The sequence below is a fragment of the Opisthocomus hoazin genome, chromosome 2, assembly GCF_030867145.1.
Source record: "Opisthocomus hoazin isolate bOpiHoa1 chromosome 2, bOpiHoa1.hap1, whole genome shotgun sequence".
Taxonomy (NCBI): Eukaryota; Metazoa; Chordata; class Aves; order Opisthocomiformes; family Opisthocomidae; genus Opisthocomus; species Opisthocomus hoazin.
Window position 1 is genome coordinate 104,939,343 of NC_134415.1, and position 25,684 is coordinate 104,965,026.

At 45.0% G+C, this 25,684-nt stretch overlaps 1 protein-coding gene across 1 annotated transcript; it reads left to right on the plus strand.

Moving 5' to 3' along the window:
• Positions 1-14,983: 14,983 nt before the first annotated feature.
• GCM1 (glial cells missing transcription factor 1) lies at positions 14,984-23,942 on the plus strand. The gene is made up of 7 exons (XM_075445027.1): positions 14,984-15,085; positions 17,119-17,371; positions 18,281-18,393; positions 19,393-19,521; positions 23,090-23,228; positions 23,319-23,525; positions 23,566-23,942. The coding sequence occupies exons 1-7, from the start codon at positions 14,984-14,986 to the stop codon at positions 23,940-23,942; spliced, it is 1,320 nt and encodes a 439-aa protein (XP_075301142.1).
• The last annotated feature ends 1,742 nt before the right edge of the window (positions 23,943-25,684 follow it).

Genomic DNA, 25,684 nt, shown 5'->3' on the forward strand with positions numbered 1-25,684 from the left:
ATCACGGAATGGTAGGGGTTGGAAGGGACCTCTGTGGGTCATCTAGTCCAAACCTCCTGCCGAAGCAGGGTCACCTACAGCAGGCTGCAGAGGACCTTGTCCAGGCGGGTCCTGAATATCTCCAGAGAAGGAGACTCCACAACCTCCCTGGGCAGTCTGCTCCAGTGCTCCTTCACCCTCAAGAGTGAAGAAGTTCTTCCTCATGTTCAGATGGAACTTCCTATTCTTCAGTTTGTGTCCGTTGCCCTTTGTCCTTTACCTGAACACCAGGTGCCACTGAGGTCCTAAGACAACATTTCCTTGCTGTTTATTTCAGCTGATATTTTTCAGTTATTTAGTTGAAAAATACCATGGGGTTTTTCCCTGCGGAAAAAAATGAGTGTCCCCATTTCTGTCAAAGTGATCTATGGAGAAACATAGCACAAAAACACTCTCCTACAAGCAGTACTAAAACATAAATTGAGAGACGACACACAGTCTTAGGTGTCCGGGAGCCTGCTTGATGTTTGCAATACTAAAGCAGCCACCTGTAAAGCAAGCCGAGCCCTGTCAGCTGCTGAATGATCAAATCGCTTCAGTGCAGCAACTTTCTCTCAAAATAATGATAGCAAATATATTTGATGATTGGTCAGAAGTGCGCTTGAGTTGCAGAACTATAAGAACTTTGCTGGCTGATGAGATGCAGGTTCCTTCTGAGAGAGAGGTTACACATTAATCATTTATAGTATAATGTGAAGAAATCAGGCCGTAAGGAGACTGAACACATTCTAAAAATAATGTAATCTGGTGGGGAAATGAAGAGGTCTGCAAGATGCAAACTTAGAGGACAATTCTGGCTTGACTCTTTTGTCCTTTGAAACTGAAGATCCCAGATCAAATCCTACCTGGGCCTTTAGCAACACAAGAACTGAACGAGTAAAGGCAACATTCCATGTTTAACTTCTAATTGAGTGAGGTCAGATACCCAGCCCACCAATGTTCGGTGGGGGTGACTTTCTCCCTGACTCCACTGGGCTTTTAGGCAACCTGAGATATTTTGAAATGGTTTTTCTGTACTTAGGATGGCTGAAGTCTTTCCGTTGTCCTCACTTTTCAAGGGTGTCTATTGGTGAAGCATCTGCGTTTCCAGGCCCTCTGTCTACCAGAGAGCATCGAGATTCAGGGAGCTGCAGAGTAAAGACAGGAACACCTCATCTCTGTCCTCAGCTGCCTGGAGGGTGATACAGAGGAGGACAAGTGGGCTCCTCTTGGAGGGGCATAGCAGAAGATCAAGAGGTACAACAAACAGACAAAGGCATAAATTGCAGCAAGGGAAATTCAGATTAAATATAAGGAAAAAATCCTTCACAGTGAGAGCAGTAAAAGACTGGCACAGGCTGCCCAGAGAGGCCGTGGGATCTCAGTCCTTGGAGATGTTCAAATTTCAACTGGTCAGGCCCTGAGCAGCCTGCTGGAACTTTGAAGTTAGCCTTGCCTTGAGCTGGGTGATCTCCAGAGGGTCCCTCTAACTCAAATTATTCTGTGATTGTGGCCGTGCGGAGAGTGAGAGGAGACAGACATCTGAGATCTTGTTTATAGGGGGAAGCAACTGCGACAGCTTTGCTCCTCTGAAAAAGTGAAGTACCCTGGCCTCAGCCCAAGCCAAGCATGCCCGCACAGGAGTTGCTGCAGTGAAAACCCGGTGACAAGTTTGCAGTGTATGAACTTCCTTGTATAGATGAACTCTAAGAGTCACTAAAAGAAGGCAGTAAATGTCACCCGAAAGCAAACAGTTTGAAACCCGAGCTTTTAAAAAAGTGCTTTGCAATAATAGGACACACAGCGCAACCTTGTCCTCGTTGTCCCCACACTACCCCAGCTGAGCAGCGCTGAAACACAACAGCTGGCACCAAAGGGTTCCTGCTCCTCTTTGCTCTAGAGTTACTGCTGCATGGGCTGCCCTGCTCCAGGACCACCAACTCTCCTCCAGGGCTAGGTCTTCTCTTCCTGAACGTTTCAGCTAAGTACAGTCCAGGAGGGCTAAATTACAGTTTTCAAAATACCTGAAACTTAGCTTGACTTTTACTACCCAAAGTGGGTGTTCCGTAGGTTTTGGGGTTTCTACCCTGGGTCTTCCCCACCAGCCACAGCATAGCTTTTGCCTTTCCTCTGGAGCTCAGGAAAGATGCTATCAGCAAAACGTGACGGTCATAGCTCATGCTTGGCACACATCTATTTTGAATGTTTTCTTTATGATGCCAGGCTCCACCACTTAGACTTCCACTTTTCTTGCACAGTCATTGCTAAATTCACTTGTTTTTTTCTTCTGTCTTATTAAACAGTGAGTAAACAAATAAATAAAACTCAACTTCTTGGACAAGCAGCTGGATATTCATTTTGAGATGTTACATTCCACATTTGTTAATATCTGTTGTTAGAAAAATTCACCCTCACTTCATAAGTCCTTTATTCTTTGTCCTGTCTGTGTTCAGCTACCTTAACATTTTACTAGAGATTCAGATTGTACTTAGTCCATTTGCTCCTTTAATTCTTTATTCTGCACTCTGCTTCCTACACATAAGGAAACGTTTTCCCCGTTCAAAGACACGTTGCCTCCCCAGGACAGCATCAAAGCTCACCTGTGCTATAATGCATAGAAGAAAAAAGTGGCAATAGCTTGGTTTGTAACCAGTGCTACCAAACTACCTTATTAGTAACAGAGTGCTGCTTACTTGCACCTATGTTCTGCAAGGATTCAGTCAAACAGGGAACTGAGCTTTAAAGAAAAGCAAGTTATAAAGAAAAAGTAGAAAACAAAGCTGGAAGAGAATTGGCTTGCACACTTGGGGGCAAGCAGAGAAAATGTGACCGAGGGCTCCCAGGTGATGCTTTTGGAATTTGTTTCACCAGGGGAACAGCCTGCTATCTCCTATCGAGGCAAATAGGGACATTTATCAAAGATACATTGGTCTTCATCCGTGCTCTGCTGGATTACAGCTTCGAGATGCCGCCACCCTCCGTTGCAGAGTTGTGGCTGATGGGACCCACTGTTCCTTCTGTTGCTGATTACAGGGTGTGCCAAACCATGCGTGCCATCTACGCTTAAACTGGCACACCTTTTGATGTCCTGACTGTCAGTACTTGCTCTCTCCAAGCTTTCTTCCTGCCCCAGGACACCCTGTCCTCCTGATCCATCAGAGAACATTGATGACTGGTGTAATTGCCTAGAAGTGGCAAAGCCACTCCCATGAGCAGGGAGGTGGAACCATGCTTGGTGGGGTTTTCCTTTTTTTTTTTGTCTCTATTCTCATTCTGTCCACAGAGTGTAAAATACACAGATCTCTATTGGTTTAATGCTGTTAGGAAGTAAAAGAACATGAAGGAGGACAAAGAAAACAAAATGGACAGGGCAGCAGGCAGGTTGGGTGCGGTGCATTCTCACCCATGAGCGCAGAGATTAAAGTGACTCACTGATACATCAACACCCAGGCACGGGGAGCCTCTGCAACATTTCCAGCTAGCAAGATCACTTATTGTAGTGTAATGATTCAGTGACCTTAAGAAGCAGCCAGAGGGTCTCTCCAGAGATTGCTGGAGAGGCCTAATAGATGGGAAACGGCACTGAATACATCTTTTCTTGGTCTTGTTGATGATCTCAGCATGCACAGCTCATTTCAGCTCTCTGAAAATAGCTGGCAAGCTGTTCTTGAGATTTCAAATCATTTTAAGGTTGGTACTCAGCACTGAGAAGTATAAAGCATATTTTAGTGGTGCAGTGTTTACTTTCCAATGTAATTTTTGAGTTCTTTCATAACATAGGGGTCCATTCCCTGTATATTAAGGTCACCACAGAGAACTTTCCCCTAAAAAAAAAAATCCACCCTAAGGCAAAACTGGAAAAAAATTTGGCATTTGGGCACAAACTGCATACTGCCTGGCGCAAAAAGTAGCAATTCAGTCAAGCAGTGGGTTGAGGTGACCTTTCAAAATGTGTTACTCCCAACTTTTACAATTCTGGAACATTTTTTAAATTTCATGTAGCTGTGCTAAATATGAAGGCACATTACATGAAACGGGAGCTAGTAATACCCAGAACAAACAGATAATGTCTGCCCCCAGAGCAACCTGAGCACCTTATAAACGTCCCTTTCAAACCTGTGCTTAGAAACTGCTGCTTCCAGGTCCCACCTGGCTCAAAGGGGAATTTGCCCTTCACACAACTCAGGTGACATGGCGATTCCTGAAGTTATGCTGGAGCATCTGCAGCTCTGCGGGGCCCTCTGCACCATCCCTGTGGAAACTGCTGACTTCTGAATATCCTGAAAAGCAGGCGAAGTCTTCTGCTGTCTGTAGACTACAGCAAAGCTCTGGTTTACGTACTAACAAAGAGCCAGTATCAAGGAAGAAAGGAAAGCAGGAAAACTGAAACCAGCAGCTGACTGCCACACAGCATTTTAACCAGAGGCACTTACTGGGCCTGTTTAGCCAAGGATGAGTTTGAAGATGGCTGGAAGTCATCTTACCTTGTGAGCTTTCTCTGTAGGTTGTCCAAGACAGTGATAGAAAATGGACCAGAGTAATGTGTAAGGGCATATTGTGCATCCTGCACCTGCACGAAGCCCTTTGCCATCTTGTCCTGTTTTCCCTGCGTGATGCAGAACGTGGCGGGTATGATCTTAACAGCAGATGTTTATCCCAAATTCAGCCATTTATTTGATTATTTTCCCTAAGAAGATGTTTGTTCTTAACAAGATGACTGATTCAACTTTTTTTTTTCTTTTTCAAGAGTTTGCTGAATGGGAGTGAAAGAGGCAGCCCTCCCTGAATGAGTAACCACTTAAACTTTGCATTCCAAGTAGTTTAATGTTTCTGCCTTTTTTTTCACTGTTATGTGACTAATAGATGTTGCAGTGGTTGCTACAGTCGTGGCTGAAAAGTCCCTTTGCGTAATTCCTTTATATATAAATAAGTGGGGTTTATGGCTTTAAAAAAAAAAAAGGCTCAGTGAGCTCAGCTGTTGCCTGACAGCAGCAGTCTCCACCTCTGCGATGGAGGCCTGACAACCCATCCCAGTCACCACTTTCCACATGTCCCTCAGAAAAGCTGCAGGACAAGGTCTTAATGCCAGCAGACAGTATTGCCCCTTTCCTTGATGTTGCTTTTCTCTTTTTCTGTAGAAGAACTTCTAGAAATTAATTTCAGTGACTCGACTGCCTTAAGGGATAATATGTATTAGAAAACTTGTGTGCCCGAAATAAGCACAGTAGCAGCAAGATTACATCAACTTTAAGTGCAAGGGAATTTATAAGAGCATCTCTTACTTGTACTTATTTAAAACCTAGATATGTAAGTATTTTACATTTTAAATGTGGAGAAGGATCATCAAAATGAGGTGAGAAAATAGCAGCTAAGACTGGAAATCATCACTGGCAAAGCCAGAGGTCATGCGCATATTGTGGAAGGAATAGACAAAAACCTTCTTTCTCCATCTTTCTCATTTTGCAAGAGCTTCTGCTTAACAAGTTTGCAGTTATTCGGGAACGGGGTGGGGGGCTAAAAGCAATTTTCATTTGTGTATCAACAGCAATAAAAAAGGCATTTTTGCCACAAAATCAGACTATCCCCAAAGAAGCAGCTAGCTAAAATGCAGCTAGAAGAAAGGTAATTCAGAAACCAGCAGTAAAATTGTTGCTCTGAGCGCTTGGGAATGAGCTGTACAACACCACAGGTACACTGTTTCCATAGGGTTGAGATGTACAAAGAATACCCCGCAGTCAGCAGGAGTTCCTGCTCAGCACAGGCTGTGGGTGTCCCTGCAGGCTTCTGCCCAAGCGCACAGGTCCTCGCTCTGCTGCTGCTCCTCATTTGTTGTCTTCCTGCTGCTGGTGGCCCCACAGAGGGGAAGCAGTGTCGAGGTCTGGGGTTTCGGGACATTCAACGACAACTCGCGTTTGTTCTGTGCACACCACGCCGTACCTTCTGTCCTTGGCCTCTGCTTCTGGGTTTCAATGCCGGCAGCAAGTGCCCTAGATCTGTGGGGCCAGGACGGTGCCCTCCCTCGCCGCTGTCACAGCTACAAGTCCCGAGGCTTTAGTTCAGCAACAGCCTGTGCAGGAAAAGCTGCTGGGAGTCATCTTCACTGAAGGACGAATGGATGAGGGAAATGCAGGGAAAACGAAAGGCAGGCTCGTCCTTCTGTGCTGACGGGAGCACGAGGTGTAAGGAAACCCAGTGATGATTATTAAACTCCCACTGCAGTTTGTGCTGCCGCACAACAGCAGACGTGCAGGCAATCACTGGAGCGTGTCGTCAGATTACCAGAAAATTGCTGCACCATGTTATTAGATATGTTCAAAACTGTACTGTATTTAGTTTCAAACACAGGGTCCATCTTCTGAGAGGACAGTGGTTTGTTCAAAGCAGACTCAGAACAACTTGCAATACCGTGCTGTAGACAGACTTTTGTAGCAAGGCTGGTCTGATATTCAACAAACTGAGCAGAAAGGCAGAAAGAAATGCTCCATGGCACAGCATAGTGCAAGACAGAAAAATTACAGCCAGCAGAGCTAAGTAACCTTGACTGAGCAACCTAGCAATGCAGCTGTACAGCTTCCAGTACCTAACCAACTAGATTGCTTTATAGAGACATACCCAGGCTGCATGAGTGCTTGACAAGGGAGTCAGTCATTCTGCAAACGTGACTCAATCAAGGCAAAATAGGGGAGGTCAGCCCCAGAGTTAAAGAACAAACCAGCCATCCTGGGCTACTAGTCTTGCTGCCTGTTGTTCTATAAGGAAAAACAATTTGGAAAAGCTGTAGGTATTGTAGATACTGCATTGTGCACACTCCAGATAGCTGGGGGATAGGTGAGTGTGAGTGGAGAAAGAAAGCGGGACAAGAGATGTCACATGGGGAACAATGCTGCTGTCACCACTTTTAGGAAATTCATCTGTTAGCATGTGAGGACTTTAGCTGCAGTAGAGTTATTGGATTTTTAGAGAACAAGGTGTTATCTTGCACCATTGGATTATTTTATTGGAGTTATAGGTGTCCTAATATGAATCCATGTTGCCAGTGAAACGAGGTCTGCAAAGTGGCTACCACAGGCAGGACCAGGAAAAAATACAGGGAGGGTATACAGACCTTTTGTAGAGGAAAGCAAACCTGTGGGTCTCCTTCTGCCCATGGGGATATTGCAGGCGTCAGACACCAGCTCAGAAACCTGAGAAACTCAGCTGTGTGCCCTGCTCCTGTGTGAGATACAATAGCAAGGTAGATTTTTTTCCAAGCCAGTCGTGAGAAAGAGATAAGCTTAGAAATGCACTAATGTGGTAGATGGACATCAAATGAGAAAAGAGCATGTTGGTCTTAATTTTGACAAAGAAAGAGGCAATAATTACCACCTCATCAGTGCAGGCAGGGACTGCCCACGTGGGTGGACATACCTGTCTGGGTCTGGCTTGTTTCCAGTTCCCATAAGGCAGAAGTGCAGCTGGTCTTCAGCGAGTTTTACTGGGGACCTACAGAAGTAGACGCTGGGGACTTCTGTGAAGGTAAAAGAGAAAATGTTTGAATAGAGGATACTGGAGCAGCTTTTGCTGGGTTGGATCAGATGAGGCCAATGGCATGGAGGGAGCTGAAGGATTCCAAGGAGTGACAGACACCACCTCGGGAGGCTACACCAGACTGCCAAGCCTAGGCTTACAGCTGTCATTCTTCTCTCCTAAGAGCAACAGAAATAGGACCTGGAATCAAACAGATAATCAGGTGTAATCTGGCACTTCCAAAACTGAAAAAGACCTGATCTTGTGTCACTGTTATAATTTCCACCGAACCCTTGGATACTGACCCCAGCCTGATTGGAAGAGTAGCGATGCTTTCTCAGAAGCAAAGCAAGCTATGCCCTTTTGCAAAGCAAGTGACCAGAATGAAACTCTGCTTCTCCCACAGGGTGCCCCTTTCAGTTGCCCAGACTATGGAAAAGTGCCTCTCATTCTTGAATATATAGCAGACCAAATTATTTAAAGCTTAATAATCTACCTGAACGCTTGAGTCTGTAGAAAATGGAACATGGTGTACATAAAGGATCACCACAGAAGCTGATTACACCAGAAACAGTGGCTGTTCTGAAGCTAGGGGATGATTAACTGATAGGAATTTGTTTTGGAATTACCTGCAGCTGTGGATGGATTCAGTAGATATGGCGCTCCACCTGACCCTGGAGAAAAGCAGAGAGTGCTTTCAAAGATATCAGAAATGAGTCAGTTCCTACAACGTGAAAATTAGAATGCATATCGCAACAACAGAGAGGGAACAGGGAAAACAATAATCATAGCGACATACCAAATTCCTGTTCTGAAGCAGATGGACATGAAAGACAACTCATTTAGCAATTAGACATTCTTTAAATCACGAAAGGGAAGATTACAGAATTGCAAGGAAGAGAAAAGCACCACGTTCAATAGCAAGTGTCAATCCATGAGATGAAGTTTTGTATGCATGTGATGTTCATGGTAGGCAAAACAACAAAATTTAATGTATTTGCACCAGATGCAAAGACAAGAAACTGAGTGTTAGATCAAGAGATGACATGAGTGACTGCACTAGGCTATGAAGACTAGCAAAATAAGAAAGAAGAATGGCCATAAACTAAAGCCATTTTTAGATTCTATTATAATGCTACCACTAGGATATTGCAATTTTTAAGCATAAGACCCACAAAAAGCATTCCAACTAAAATTTTAGGTAACTCATAGAAGCCAGTAATTTCAACTAAAGCATGTGAATTTGTGATCTTAGGGAAAGAAAAAACCAGGAAAGAGAGTTTATAAGTCAGCAAGATGCACAAGTTAAACCAAAATTTTATCCAGACCTGAATCCACCACAGCATCCCAATATTAATGCTGTTACGATAATACCATGACTGTTTTGCATTTGTGCACTAGCTGCCATGAGTTTTACCCTAGGAAGTGAATAGGATGTCTAGAACATCACATGCTTTGCAGAGTGTTCGATATGTTAAGAGGAAAAATTAGAAAGCTCAATAAAGTGAGTAGAAAGCTAGACTTAGAGGTCACATCTTTAGTAAAGAGCTATTGAGAAATAAAGTGAAACATCTGTCTGCATACACTCAAACACCCCAAACAGATGAGTAAAAAGAGCTCAGGCCCCAAACTTTTTAACTGGGGCTATGCTCTTCATGCAGCAGAGAAAGCTATATTCCCAGCATTCAATGCTAAAACATTGCCATAGGGACAAAAAAAAGTCTTAGTAAGTTATTCATACTGTCCTGTTTAGTAGTAAGTCATACAACTACCAGGCTATCAGCTGAGAATGCCGCTTGGGAGCTAACCCACTAGTGGACAAATATCAGTTTCCTCAAGAAGAGGGACTGAGAGGGCTGGCAGAGATATTTACTATATGTTATACAAGTGTGTGGACGTGAAGTTCACATGGCAGACCCTTTGGCAAGGCATGCCCACAACCACATCCATCTGCTAGAAGGAGTCAGGGAATTAAACAGAAAATGAAAAATGAGAATACTGCAACTGACTGAAGTATCATTCAATGAACACAGAGGAAAAACTGAGATGATTGTAAGCTGCTGAGTTAGAGCAGTTGAAGAAATTACCATCCCATCAGCAGGTTTTTAATGTCCATGTAGTAAGGTGGTACGATGGTCTGTGTGTGCATCTCTGTTGTGTGCAGCAGAGGCACCAATAAAGGCACACAACACGTGGTACCTCCCAAGCGGTCTGACAAAGCCACCCTGAGAGTCTGTACCCAGTAGTGACCTAACCCACTGAGGGCAAGAGTGATGCAAACCACATATTTGTAGTCTGACAAAAAATAGTCTGAGACATTCATCAGTGTTTGAGCTCTGAGGTGAATTCCAGGCTAATCTGTCTGGTTTATAATCTGTGCTGTAGACGTGTCTGTTTTATATGATGTGACCATCAGAGAACCCTGCAGAATATGTCATTTCAGACAGCACTCTACAAAGAGGATGTCTGGACAGGGAAGGGAAATTAAACTTTTAAATTAAAAAAAAAAAAGTTAAATAATGTGACTGAAGCAGCAAAGCTAGAAGAACTACACGACCTACAACTGACTTCTTATTCAGAGCAGCCCGGAGTTCAGAAATATGGTAATTAAATGAAAATATGGGATCATCAGCCTCTTCTGATATGAAGGGCATTAACAAGACTAGTTTCAAGTAAAGAACTAAAGAGAAACAAAGGACAAACAAAACCAACCAAGGATTTCAAAATACCTCCATTTCAAAATGCGTCCATCTTTCTTTCAAACAGCCAGACCACAGAGGAGAAGCTTTCACTTTTGGACACTAAACGGTGAAGACAGCATGAGCATTTCAAATTATGTTGAATATAGAGGCTGCCAACTTGAGAATACATTAGGGCCATCTGGGAACAAAAGCTTTCCTCCAGAAAATGAGCAGCATCCCCCTGTGCACTTTTGCACAGGCCAAAACTCTCTTCTGATTACAAATGACACATCTATTTGTAGTGAGCTTATGCTTTGTGTCTGGGAGTTTAATCATATTACTTCATCCTGCTGCCACAGTTGATCAAACAGCAAGGCTGAACTGGAAGATAATTTGTTATTTTCAAGTCTGTAGAATGTGTTTGAGAAAGAAAAACTAATTGTCAGGCCAATCCGGAGAGATATTCCAAAAGCAGTATTAGTAGCACCTTGGTGTAATAGAGTTGTCATCCAGGCATGCATGTTCCTTGGGTCTTGTGGTGCAGCACTGTGAAACTCTGCAGTAATAAAAGGGGGATCAGAGAAGGCTGAGATGTCTGCCAAGGCCAACGCCTGCAGTGGAGGAGAGGCAGGAGAGCTCCCGTCAGCAGGGAGAACCTTTCAGTGTCAGGGAGGGCACAAAGGCAGCCATGGAAGATAGTGAAACACGTGGTGCTGGCAGGACAGGTACCTCAGCTGATATAAAGAGCCACTGACCGCACCTGAAATCAGTTAAAGGTTGTCATGGCTGAAAGGTGACACCAAAGAGAGAAAAGGGAAGACTGATGGGATCACTGACAAAAGCACCTTCTTCGTGTGGTGGTAAAACAATACAAGAAAGGAGCCTGATCTGGTGACCGCCCTGTAATAGCCTACATCCATGCACTCCTGCCACCAGCTGTCCTTCAGCAGAGCCTGGCAGCAGAAGACAGCGGTGGGCAACCTCTGCAGCAAGATGGCTGCTTTCCCTAGGCACTGCCTGCCAGGGCTGCACAGCCCTCTCCAGAGTGTGAGCCTGAAAGCAAGAAGCTTTTCAGGGCTCCAGGGCTTTTTCCAGCCTTTGATCTCTTGTAGATGACTGCTGAAGAACTCTTGACACACATCTGCACTTAAGGTCTGCAAGACTGTCCTTCCAAATAGGAGCTTGCAGGTTATATTGAATTAATTTAACCTGTAGGCTCATTCAAATTGGTAAATATACATAATCTCTTTTAAGAATTCATAATCCTTTTCCGAAGTGGTCAACAGCAAGTACTTCTAAGGAAAACAGAAGAAACTTTCCTAATCCTTGCTAGTTAAAATTTTCCACAAGCCATAAAATATGAGGCTTAATATCTCTTTCTGAATGTTTTATAACATATTTCGGATGTTACACAGATATAAGTATTAAACAGCAATCTTCAAATATTATTTCTTATTGTTGGTCTCTTTTTTGGTCTTGCCTTATGTTCAACCTTCATGACATACTACAGCAATATGAGTAATAATGCTGTAGCACAAGAACGTAAAGAAATAATTGGGGCAAGGCTTGTAGGGAAAGGAAATAACTTTCATTAGACCAACTCATACTAATTACATAGTGAAAGAAAAATGCATTTCTTTGTCTCACTTTTGTTGCCAGTTGTTTTCACTCTGTGCCTCTGGGCTCTTGGGCAGTTAAACAACAAGAAGCACCCTCTGCTCCCTTCTGTATTTTAGGTCATTTTTATAGTACCCTTCCTCATATGTCTCTTTTCTAAAGTGAACAATCCCAGCTTTCATGGATTTCCTATGCCCTGAGCCCTTTATCATTCTGGGAAGGACCGGTATTTTTGCACAGTATCGTAAGTGAAAGATGAGTGGCGGTCTGTGAATTGGTAACGCCATAGTTTATTGTGTGGCTCTTCATTGCAGTCTTTCTGTATTCCAACAGCCTGGTCACTTTTTGTCTCACACCTTGAGTTTGTGGAACTGCCCATATGGATCCCTCGTCACTTCCATGAGTTAATTGAGAGCAGTTCTGTAAGACAAATAGATACTTTAAATATTACTCTTCTAAACATGAATTATTTTGACAGGGTGAAACATAAGTTCTTCTAAAGGATTAATTCAGATATTTTTTTATAATCTGTGCATTTTTTTCTCCCTTTCTGTTTTCTTCACTTCCAGATCATCAACTGATACATTATACATTGGACCAAAACCAGAACCTTGCTACACCCTGCTGTTTATCTTCTGTATCAATGAGTATTTACAAGGAATAAGAAAGCAAAAATAAACTGAAGGGCAGGAGAAGAAGTAGATTACTTTCACTTTTTTTCAAGCACAATGAATTGCACTGCATTCCAGTGCCAAACAAAGGTGCTGCTTACATTGCTGCTTCTTAATATAATAATTTCCATTTTTCTTACATGTATACTTCCAAATCAGAATAATTCAGTGTCGGCATCTAAATTTTTGCTTTTTGTCTAAGAAGAAGAGAACACTTTGTTCTGGGCACGGCAGGAGAGGGAGAGGAGAGGAGAGGAGAGGAGAGGAGAGGAGAGGAGAGGAGAGGAGGGGAGGGGAGGGGAGGGGAGGGGAGGGGAGGGGAGAGGAGAGGAGAGGAGAGGAGAGGAGAGGAGAGGAGAGGAGAGGAGAGGAGAGGAGAGGAGAGGAGAGGAGAGGAGAGGAGAGGAGAGGAGAGGAGAGGAGAGGAGAGGAGAGGAGAGGAGAGGAGAGGAGAGGAGAGGAGAGGAGAGGAGAGGAGAGGAGAGGAGAGGAGAGGAGAGGAGAGAGAAAAAAGAAAGAAAAAATTTTCAGACTTAATTTATAAAGCTGCTACACTTTAGTAGTATTTAAAGCTACACAAGTAACAATCAGTAATTTAATGTCACATCATCCTGTAATTATCATTCAAAGTTTTTGCTACTATATCAGCCTTTGCCTGCAAGTAGCTAAATATGTATGAGTCTCTGTAACTTCATTTTTTTGTGCATATTATTATGAAATTATCTGTGTTTTTCGTTAATCTTTAAGGTAACATTTAATTATTGCTTTATCTCTATCAGTATAACATAAAAGAAGAAATATTCCATTTTCTCTAATAAGAATGAAATTAAAAATCAATTTCTAAGCCATCTCATTTTGAAAAGTAATTCTAAAAGCAATGACACTATCATTTTGAATTATATAACAAATCATTTCATGTCTTAGAGCACACAATAGTCAAGGGTCATTTGTTTAGTAAATTCAACTCAGTTTTCCAATGCAACTCATATTTTGTTTGTCCTGATTTTACTATCTCCATCTTCATTGTAGTGCAAAATGAAAATATATGCAGACCTGATGTTTCTTACAGCTGTTTGTATTTCTGAGCAGTGATGTTCCCTTCTCCTCTGGTCTGGCATCTAATTTGCACCTGTCATGGGTTAGTTGCCCTCCAAAAACCAGCCTCAGTTCAAATTCCTGACCGCACTGGTGCTGACTACCAGGCACCCCTCTGTGGGGTCTTATTCCATGGGGGATGCTCTGCTGTAGCTTTCTTTCTCCCCCTCCACTGCAGCCTGAGCCACGAAGTGGGGCAGTGGGGCTCTGACTATGCCGCCATAGCACCACACAGCCAAATGTCTCAAGTGCTCTGCAAATATCCACAAACTCTTGCTTTAAAGGGGATAATATAACATGAGAAATTAAGATCACAGGTATTTTATAAATGAATAAACTAAGGACATGAGGGCTAAGTTGCTTTCCAAGGGTCGTGCATATGCAGAGCCAGAAATAACAGTAAAATAAATTATGTTTGATAAAGTCTGTGAAATAGAATTGCATCAAGTAGATTTTACTTCTCCCACTACTCAGCAGTCTTTAACAAATCCTTAATTGGCATAAATTATAGTGACCTTCCCTAAACCATTGAAGCTTTCCCAGCTTCCAGAAAGAGAAAACTGGCCTGTTCATTTTCTGATTTGCTTTTTCTCACTTAGCCAAAGCAAACAAGCCCCAGAATGTTTTAATGCGTGGGTTCCGAGGATATGGTCTTAAGCTTGGCTGGTACTGACATTTGGAGTAGGACAAATGCCTGCTTTACAAAATTTCAGGCAAAAGCCGTTGGTTTTAGCAAACATACCTTAGCGGGTTTTTTTACTTCAGTCTGCTGTTGAGATAGGAAGACTCAAGTAGCCCAACATCATTTTCTACCCTTCCCTCCTGCAGTTGGTAAGCTCTCAGAGATGCCAACAATGTTTGAAATGTTGAGTGCCATTTCATCTGAAGAGATGTGGCAGTCCCCTCTCGTTGTTCACCTTTGTCACGGGCAGCGTGTGAAGTATCTAACGGGTAAGCGGTGACTCAAAGAGCCCCTGGCAGCCACTGAGCTGGTCAGTCGGTTTGGCTCTGGAAAACACTAAGCCAGAGTCAGATCAGATGTACAAAGAGCCTGCGAGCAGAGTTACATGACCATAAACTTGATATGAGAGGAGACCAAGCAAAACAGAACAGATGACAAAGGCACGATTTGCTTGCTGTCAGCTGTGCCTTCGTAACACCTCAGGCTATCTCAAAGCTATATTTCCCACTGCATTGCCGGCTTGCAAAACTTTTAATGGAACAAGTTTTTCTGGCAGAAGAACACTGATTTTTATCTTTAATGAGCAGCCTCTCTATCATTTAGCTTCAGGAAAGAGCTTCCTTGTTGTAAACTGCTTGAGAGCGCTGACAGCCAGTCAACTTCAAAAGCAGCCAGGAGAAACTTTCTCGCTGCATTTGGGAAGGAATTAAAAAATGCTGCAAGGTGCATATGATGTTGTTATGGAGCAGGAGGACTCTGTGGCCCAGCATGAAGAGATGACAAGTTGGGATATCAACGACACCAGACTTCCCCAGGTATGTGTCTGTGTCTTAGAAACTAATCCAGTTCTGACCAGTCATCTCCACTTCACCGCTGATCTTAAATGCTTTCTCAGTCATCTGTGCCTTTATTCTCTTTGCCAGCTCAAGGTATGGGACAGTGTTTTAGTGAAGAGCTAGAAAATATTGAGCAAATATTGAAGTTTCCATGCATTTTTCCTTAAACATATTATTGAAAGCACTGCTGAAACATGAAAAAATAGCAATGCTGCAGATGCGCTGCCATTCTAGTCCACTGGTGGATGAGGTGCAGAGAAAGCAGGGAAAAACCTATCTCCTGCTGTGGGTGCTTAATTAGAGATCGCCAGGACTTGCTTTTTGCTGTGGGTAGAGCTTTATGAGAAGTTAGCACAGCACCCACGACTGCCTTGCAACTCTGCTGTTGTTGCCAGAGGGGCTGTGGAGTCTCCTTCTCTGGAGATATTCGAAACCCACCTGGACAAGGTCCTGTGCAGCCTGCTGTAGGTGACCCTGATTCGGCAGGGGGTTGGACTGGATGATCTCCAGAGGTCCCTTCCAACCCCCACCATTCTGTGTGTGGTTCTGTGAACTCTGGGTGCTCAGCCTCACTGCAGATTGGGCTCCAGGCAAGCGGGCTGGCTTTCCGCATGAAGGCAACACTCCTTGCGTAAGCACCTAGGAGAAGCTTGCTTCATATTTGCAGAGATTTGCTGAGAGGCAGAATAGTGATCTTTCCCTCTCTCAGTCCGTTTTCTCATCCTTTTATATAAAAGTTTCAGCCATGCTCCCCACTGAAGGCCACAGCATCCTGCAGGCCAATGTCATCTCCCTGTCCCTCATCTCAGCATATTTGTGCCAGATTCCTCCTGCTGCGGTCCTTCAGCATCCAGCCCTGCCTTTCACCTCCCAACCCCGTCTTCTCACTTGATGCCAGTCTCTTCCCTACTAGGCCACTGCTGTTCGCTCAAAGACTCCATGTCCCAGCCTGCCCCCTTCCCTGCCCTCCACCCCAAGGTCACCTTCACCCGCATTTCAGCCTGGAGACTTCCTCCACACTCTTCCTTACACCACCCAATAGCTCCTGGGGGACCATAGGAGTTTTACTCTTTTCAGCTGATGTTCTTGCTGATGTAATGGCTCTGGGTGGTTGGGTTCAGCAATAGCAACGAAATTGCTGCTAAGTTTTTGTACCCCTACAATGACCTTTTCTCTCAAAACCATCACTGGGTATGTTAGGTGCTGTACAGCTTACTGCATTTTACTGTGCTGACTGTACCCACTGAGGTGATGTGTGGTTGGTCCTTCATCTTTTCTTTCATGGAATTTTATTATTATTGTTCCTTACAGTCTTGTCTTTGGGATTTTTTTTTTTGCTTAGTCCTTAGAAGTGAAAAAAAACACCTGACCAAGATGTTATTTGTTTTGGACTTCAGAAAAATCACCGTGGAAGTCATTCATGGCACTTAGGCAAAAACGAACCAAAGTCTGGAGCTAAACACCTACAAATGTGGGCATAGTCTCAGTCTGATTCAGTATTTTCCCTTTTTCCAGCACGTCGAGCCAAATCAAGCCAAATGATTCAGTGTAACGCTGTTGTGAATGACCTAAAGACAAAGTAGGATCTCTGCCATGAAAGCTAACAGAAGTTAGTCAGGCGGTGACTGCTGCCTGCAAGGAAACTTTGTGCCATTTCATAGAATCATAGAATAGGGTTGGAAGGGACCTTTAAAGGTCATCTAGCCCTTTTAACGTCAGGAGCCCTACCTTCTTCTGCCGGGGAGGTCTTGTACCAAGCTGGACCCATGAGTGAGTGAGAACAACCTCCTGGCCAGGCTTTCCTGATGCTTGGGGGCTCACAGGGAGTCGCAGGGAGCTATGTTTTTTCTGCCTTGTCTCCACTTGTCCCTCCTGCCAACCAGCATCACCTTCCAGGGTGCTGGAGTCACCCAGGCTAGAGGACACCCAGCAAAAGACCAGGTCTGCTGGGCTCTTGCACAAGCTCTTCTCTTCCCAGGCCTAAAATGTGTCTTGCTTTGGTCTCTCCACAGGATGTAAGACAGATAGACTGGTTTCAAGAATGGCCAGATTCCTATGTAAAACACGTCTACAGCTCAGAGGATAAAAATGCTCAGAGGCACCACAGCAGCTGGGCAATGAGAAACACCAACAACCACAACTCTCGCATCTTAAAGAAGTCCTGCCTTGGGGTGGTAGTCTGCGGCAATGACTGCTCCACCTTGGATGGGAGGAAGATCTACCTAAGACCAGCCATATGCGATAAAGCTAGGCAAAAACAACAGCGTGAGTATGAAGAAGGCTGTTCATTATATGGCAGTTCATCAATGAACACAACATAAAAGAAATCAAAGCAGAGGACACTCTTTGGATTATACAACCTTCCTGCTGCTATTCTTTACATTCAAATGCAATTCTTGATTTTGGAACAATGCATTTTACATTTCTTACCATTAGCAGAGGAGTTGTTTACTTGCTTGTTTTCTTTTTTTTTTTCTTTTTTTAATCTCCATTTCTGATGGTTAGAGATTGATTCCCAGCCTTCTCAGGCCCATGAGTGAGGCTACTGAGAAAGCTGTGCAGCGCAGGCAGCTTCCTGCTGTGCTGTTCCTGCTAACCTCAGTGTTGGCTTCATTACTGCGTGGACCCAAGAGTAACTCAGGAAAGCCTTGCAGGAAAGAAGTTACTCATAAACTATGATGACTGGAAAATCGGCCTCATAGTCATGTCACCGGACCAAGACAATGCAAATAGAGAACATAAGGTGCATATACATTTTTAGTGAGACCATTCCAAACAATTTTTGATTGCTCAGTAGAACTAGCCCATAGCACTCGAGCACTCACTGAGGTCAGAATGATGTCCTCTAGAAAAATCAGACAAGAACACATATGACATTCCGGACACTGCCCAGTTAAAACCAGCTGAAACTGACCATGATAAATAATGACAAAATGATAAGAAAGTTATAATATAAATATTTTTTCCAGTTATATTTAATAATGGAACAGAAAAAAGGCAATGATAAGTTTGCTTATATTGATTTTTGCATACATTTGAAAGGTTCTTGTGTAATTTTCTCAGTCTAGTTTCTGAGCCCCAAACCAGAAGTGGCAATCCAATGAACCACTGCATCACACAGGATTCAGCTGATTGGTGTTATATAGAAAATATTTCCCACTATCTTTGCTCCAGGGAAATGCTGTCCAAACTGCAATGGACCTCTGCAGCTCCTTTCCTGCCGAGGCCATGGTGGTTACCCAGTTACCAACTTCTGGAGGCATGAAGGCCAGTTCATATTTTTTCAGGTTTGTATAAAATTACCTTACATTATGCAAGTTAATTTTAAAGATTGTATTTTAAGATTGATTAAGGACATTTTTTCTTCCAACAAATAAGGGTCATTGCATATGACAAGGTCAAATGACTGTAAGAAGAAAAATGTTCACAATGAGTGGGCAAGGGCCTAAGCAACCTGATCTAACTCTGAAGTTTGTCCTGCCTGAGCAAGAGGTTGACCTAGATCTCCAGAGGTCCCCTCCAAGCTAAATTAGCCTATGCTACTATGATTTTACAGCATATCATTTTTTCCATTTAGGCTTCCATGAAAACACTTTTCAAAGCACTTTGCCTCAGGTACATAGGAACCAACAAATCTTCATAAAGTCAGAAATGCCATGTTATCTCAACCTCTTCTACAAGGCACCATGCGTCAGCATGAGGCTATCTTAGAGCAGGAAATGGTTGTACCCGAGGGACTCTCAATGGAAAATGCCATCTGTGCATTATATGTAGCTCATATCCGGAAAACAGTTTATGCAAGCGTTTAAATAATGGGCGCTATTTCTAGAAGCTGTAGTCCTAGTGGTACCATAACCACTGAACTGTCTCCTGTTTTCCAGTCTTTCGCTTCTGTGCAGGTTAAATAAAATTAATTCTCTGTGGAAGGTAATGGAAATTAATGTTCTGATAAACACATCTAAAGTGTGAGAAGAATGGAAATGTCTGCAGGGACACTGTAGCCAGGCCGCAGAAGGCTTTGTGGCTACAACTGGGGCTCTAGTGCGGGGAGTCCCTTTGGCACATAAATGCTGTGCGCTGGTTTTATGATCTCAGAGAATTTCTAGCCCATCACACTTCTTCTGAGATATGTTGTTTATGTGAGCTCACATTAAATAAGTCTTACTAAATACAAAGCATTAAATCAGGCCATATGTGTGGTTTTGGCCTGTGCTACAAATTCCACTCCCTTAAGATTAATAACAATCTTGTTTCTAACTTTAACGTATCATAATTCCTTTCTAAAGTCCAAAGGAGCTCATGACCATCCACGTCCAGAAACAAAACTAGAAGCAGAAGCAAGAAGATCAATCCAAAAAGCACAGACAGCTTTTTCTCCATCTTCTCCAAGGTTAAAAAGAATCCGGGAGATTGAGGTAACTCTTATTACCAACCAGTGAAATTGTGGGGTCAGTGATCCATGGTTCAAGGCACGGTGGAGGCTATCTGGGCTTTGGGCCTGGGTTGGAGCAGGCTTTATATCTCTGCATTTTGCCTCCCCGTGATCAGGCCAAGAAGGAGCAGGGCTGTCCTGAGCATCCTGCTTTGCTCAGCACTGTCATCCACTGCCAGCACCTCCTATCTGGAGTCTCTTTGGGCCTGGTGGCAGCAGGGGATTACATCTGCACTGGTAAACGAAGCGGGGCCGGAGGGCAGGCTCAGTCATGTCACTATTCACATCACCCCTGCCATGGATTTGGCCAGCGCTATCTTGTGCTCACAGGCAAAATGCCCTGGCGTGGGTCAGCAGGACAGCATGTGCCAGGGACCATCCCCTGGCAGGATTCTGGACAAGGTTGCATCAGATTTGGGTCCCTTCACTGTACATGGATGGCTCTGAACCTACCTGTGCCCCAAGTGCTGTCATGCACAGGCAATAAGAATCTCCAGCTGATGCTGTGAAAAATAGCTCTTGAGGGGCTGCAACCCAGCCCTTGCATCATTTCACTTCAGGTCCAGAGGTTGCCCAAGGCCAGGATGCAGTGTGGACACTGCCAGCCCATTCCTTTTGGTTCCCATCACCAACGACAGCCTTGGCCTCATTTTATTTAGCAGCATGGACATAGCTTTAGAGCCCCAATTCTTTCCTTTTTTAAATGCAATAGTTGCCTTTAGAATAATTTCCTACAAGTTCTTTGCTAGTGCTGCTCCAGAAATTAAATTACTTAGAAAGAAATCAGGGAATAAAGTAATTAGATATTTAGTCTAATCAGTATTGACATTGAAGGAGAATATTAGAAGGTTTTAATGAGATTTAACTTATAGTATTGATTGCACCACCCCCATGAGAGAATTGTAACAAACTCTTGAAAACTGGGAGATACTTTCAGCAAAAACTGAACTCAGGAGGAAGATTTGTGTATGTGTGTACACACACACACTCTCTAGACTATTTTACTATAGAATACAATATATAACATTACCTATATGCTGCGCCTATTATATGCTGCGCCTATTATATGCTGCATATGGAATCTTGACAAAACAAACTTGTCATTAACAAGGCAAATCCAGAAATCCTTACTCCTTTTTCCCCCAGTCCCCTAACCTTTACTCAGGAAAGCAAACCTTTACTTCAGCAGTAGGCCTAGATCATTTTATTCACAGACTTAATGCCCATCAAGGACAGAAATGCTCTCCTGCAGGGCAGCTGCCCCGAGCAGGATTCGGCCACCTGCAGACCCTCAAGGGCTGTGAGGGCACTCTAAGGTGCAGGAGGCAGCCTCATCCCTGGGGAGACAGCAGGAGGTCATGTTTTCTCCTCATTCACACATGTCCTGAGGTCCTCCACTGACATGGAGCAGGTGCCGCAGAAAAGCAAGGGCACCCTCCACCTCTGCTCGTCCCCCCTGAGTTTTGCCAGGGTTGATAAGGTGTAGGTGCATCACCTCTGCATGGTGTGCCCCGCCTGCTCCCCCGGGTCTCCAGGAGGGCTTTGAAGGCAGAAGGGTGTTCTGAAGGACTTACAGAAGCACTGATGTTAAAACATCAGCCCTGCTGCATGTGGAAACACTTCCAAAAGCATCTACAGAGATCCCGTGTACTGCCGCATGCCTGATGGAGGGAAACTGGGTAGATGAGGCTGTCTCCAGTGACCTTCCTTGCAAAGGCTGTGTTACACACACCTGTATGCCACCAGTCTTCACACGCAGTTTGTCTTTTGATGTGCTGGAGGTGGTGCTTCCTCCCCAGCCTGGTGTTCGGGGTAGTAATCCGCGTTATTTCAGCTACAGACCAAAGGGATAATTACGCTTAGTGGGGACAGACTTCTTAAATGGATGACATGAGGAAGCAGGGGGATCCAGGAGCCCAGGAAGCAGATTAAAAGAGTGAACAGAGAAAGTTAAACCCATTTGAATGGAAAATGAGTTTAGAAACTGCAGCTGTTTCTACTGGAAATACTCAGGAGGACACTAAAAACCAGAGCTCAGGCGTGACTCTCATGGAGGCACACTGACTTGGGATGGGACAGTCAGAGAATACACGATGGCCTGACAGTGGCCTCTTGACACAAGCACCTGGGAACATGAGTATAAGAAAAAGCAGCTGAACCACTGTGTAAATGTCTGACAAATACAGAAACAAGGATTTTCATGTCGCTGGTTTAATTCTTTCCCCACAAGCACTAAAACAGGCCACACCTAGGAAATGTTACTTAGCCACATGTCTTTATTTTATACCTGAGCCTGTTGGTCTTACTGAGGTCAAGGTCCCTCTAGACATGTCTTTGTCTTTTCCTTCCTACATCTTCCTGGTGTTTTCACTTCAAATTGTGTAGGGGTAGGAATGGACCAAAGATGTTATAAATACCTAATTGTAAAGCCCGCTCTTGAACTGGTCTGACTCTGCACAGTCAGAGGGATACCATATACCCTCAGCTGGCTTTCCAGTTCATGGCTTTCAGCCAGGTTTTTTTCTTGGGAATAACCCATCATATTCTTGTTCTTGCCATGGCTGGTGGTGATACAACAAACTCAGGAGTCTGATTTGACACCCAGAGTTTGTGTTACTGAATCTGCAAAAAAAGTCCTCTTAAAAGATTCAATTTTAACGTGTTCACAAGACACCAGGGAGGAGAACTTCAGCAAAATGTATGAGCCCAAAACAGAGCAAGTGATACAGAGGATGTTTTCTCTATGGTGTCAGCGGTCTTTAGCTGAAGGTGGGTTGGGTCCCACTTCAGGCTGTTGGAATTTTTTCTCATGGTGAGTGCAGAACTGCTGAAAGGAGCTTTGCTACTCTGGCAGTCAGCAAGTCAGAAAAGCACTATAATTAAAGGGATGCAAAAGCAGAACTACAAAGAAGAGAGAACTGTAAGTACCCATCAGAAATGACCATCTGAAAGGAACTGAAGTTTGCAGAATTATAATGCAGTAATTAGGGCTGTTAGAGAAGTTGTGAAGAATAATTCCTGTGTGCTGCTCCCTCCCTGAATGAAGCTTCTGTTTGTGGGGCAAAAAAACATAAAGATAGGAAAATTCATCAGTTAAAATAGAAGTAAAAGTTCTTGAAAAGCTGAAACATTATATTATAGTAGTGAAAAGTTCACTTCAAAACAATCAGTTAAAAAAAGTTACACTTAGCTTTTCCAAACTCCATAGAAAAAAAAAAAACGAAATCTGTGATGTCAAATGTATTAGCACAATTTCATTTTCAGGTGCTACTTCAGCAGATGCTGGCAGCGGCCCCTGAGGGCTGTGAAGGCAAGGTCTAACAATTCTTTCAGCCTGAAACTGGCTTTGGGCAAAACGTGGTGAAACCAAGCCAGGCCCGCGGCCTGGGAGCCCTGTTTGGTCTGCCCCTAAAGTCCGCTACCCTGCGAGGAGGCTCTGCCGCGGCGTCTGCTTCATCACCTGTATTTGTGAGCGTCTCAGACAGGATGTTTTTTATTTCATGCTGCTAGACTACACCTCGTTTTACTAAACCACTCCTCACCTTTCCCAGTCTCTACCAGGTGCGACGCAGACGCAGGAGGCTTTGCCTTTGCTCCTCTCCAAGACGGACGCTTGCCTTCAACCTGCTAATGTTGGCGGACGTTTAGGCAACAGCTGCCGGGAGCTGACGCTGGGCAGCTGCTCCGGGTGGCCGCCATACCCATGGGCAGCTGGGGAGGACAGGGGCTCCAGGCGGCCGCCATGCCCATGGGCAGCTGGGGAGGACGCGGGCTCCGGGCGGCCGCCATGCCCATGGGCAGCTGGGGAGGATGGGGGCTCTGGAGAGGTACCGGCCTGGAGGGGGAGCCCAGCCCTTGGCAGGACCCCCAGCTCCGGGAGGCCTTGCGGCCGCCCTGCCGGCCCCGCGGCCGACCCGCCCTGCGCAGCCTCTTCCCCCCGGCACTGCGCCCGCCCCGGCCCCCAGCACATCCCGCCAGCGCCGAAGGGCGGCCATGACACCCTCAAGCCTAACTCTGGCCCTTCAAGGGATGCGTCCCACGAGGCAGAATCGCTGCCGGCCTGCAGCGGCAGCTGCCACCCTCCGGCGACCTGCCCCACGCCTCGGGGCGGCCCCGGCCCTGCGGCGAGCGGGGCACAGCACCCCTGCCAGCCCCGGGCTCCTCCGAGGGGGAGCGAAGGAGAGGGGGGCGAGGGAGGGCGCCGCATGGGTCTCAGCTACTGCAGTGACAACGTGTTTTTTGACCTATACCCGCTGCGGTGACAGGGTTCAAATGTCCTCTCTCCCCCCACCTCTGGCGCCCGGCCTGATTCTCCAGCCCTGCTGCAGTGTGGATGTGGGAGTGCTGCCACGCCAGCTCCCCTTGGCTCCTCTTGCAGGCCTGAGGGAGGGCTTTCGTGCCTGAAGACTTGTCTCCGTTCTTTCTTTTTTTTGTCAGCTGTTGTTTTTTCCCCCACTATTTTATTGGTCTAACAAAAGGTATCAGCTCTTCTTACAGACTACCTCGCTGCCATTCTGGTTTGGTAGCATTTCAATCCCCCTTGATACTCAGTTTGTTCAAGCCTGTGGGACCATGGAAGGTGCAGATGGATGACCTCAAGAACCACAGGTTGCACTATTCCACCTTCTTCCTCAGCGATCCAAGCCCCTCCACTGCACCATCCCTGTGAATGTATTGTACAGAATCATCACAGAATGGTTTGGGTTGGAAGGGACCTTCAAAGATCATCTAATCCAACTCTCCTGTTGTGGGCAGAGACCCAACCTGGCTTTGGACACTGCCAGGGATGGGGCATCCCCAGCATCTCTGGGCAACCTGTGCCAGCGCCTCACGAGCCTCTTAAAAAAATTTCCTCCTTACATCTGATTTAAACCTACCCTCTTTCAGTTTGGAACCATTACCCCTTGTCCTATCACTACACGTCCTTATAAAATGTCCCTCTCTTGCAGGCCTGCTTCAGGTACTGGAAGGCTGCTGTAAGCTCTCCTCGGAGCCTTCTCTTCTCCAGGCTGAACAAGCCCAACTCTCTCAGCCTTTCCTCACAGGAGAGGTGCTCCATTCCTCTGATCATTTTTGTGGCCTCCTCTGGACCCGCTCCAACAGGTCCATGTCTCTTTTGTGCTGAGGGCTCCAGAGCTGGACGCAGGACTCCAGGTGCCGTCTCACCAGAGCAGAGCAGAGGGGCAGAATCCCCTCCCTCGACCTGCTGGCCATGCTGCTTTAGATGCAGCCCATGATTCAATTGACTTTCTGGGCTGCATGTGCACACTGCTGGCTCATGTCCAATTCTTCATCCACCAGTACGCCCAAGTCCTTCTCTACAAGGCTGAACCCAGTTTCATATGTGTAGATATTCAAGGTGCCTTGCTGCTTTTTCCAGCCACTTTTCATTTCTTTCATTGCAGACTGTAGTGAATCCTTCAGCACCCTTTCCATACGTCACCCCCTTTTCTGATGACTTCTGTAAACTATATTTCAGCAGGAGCTACCAGTTCCCTAGATCTTTTTTAAAAAGTAGGGTGCCAAATATTCATTTTCTTGCCTGAAATTAGTGGCCAGCTCAGAGATCTTTGGCAAAGATTTCTTTACCTTTTTCCTATAACTCATATCTGCATGACTTTCCTGCATGATGAACCTCTGCTGCTCTCTGGACCAGGTTTCAGGGGCCGCTGGCCCTCAGTCCACAGAGGGAGGCACGGACACATGTCCCTGCCGTGCCACCTCTGTGAGGAAAAGCTGAGGGACATCATGTCTGAAGCCACATTTCATGGCTGGTTCCTTTAACCGGCATGAAGGTAAAGAGCCTTGGCTCCATGGGCTGCCCAGCTGGTGGTCCTAACCGTGCCCTGCCCTGCCTGCTGAGCAAGCCGTGCGCCGGTGGTCCGAGGCAAAATAAATATTTTATTGGGATGGATCTGGGAGGACAGTGTTATGAAACAAGTGGCAATAAAAACTTCACAATACCTCAGACTGTGGTGTATCTTGTGTCTATCAAACAGGCTCAGTCTTATCATTCATCTTTTTTTTTTTGCTTGCTTTCATCTTGTTTTAAAAGACTTTGGAATATAATATTTACTAGGGAAACCACTCTCATTGTGAAGGGTGGAGTTCAGAGACATTCATCAGACAAGAACAAATTATATTTA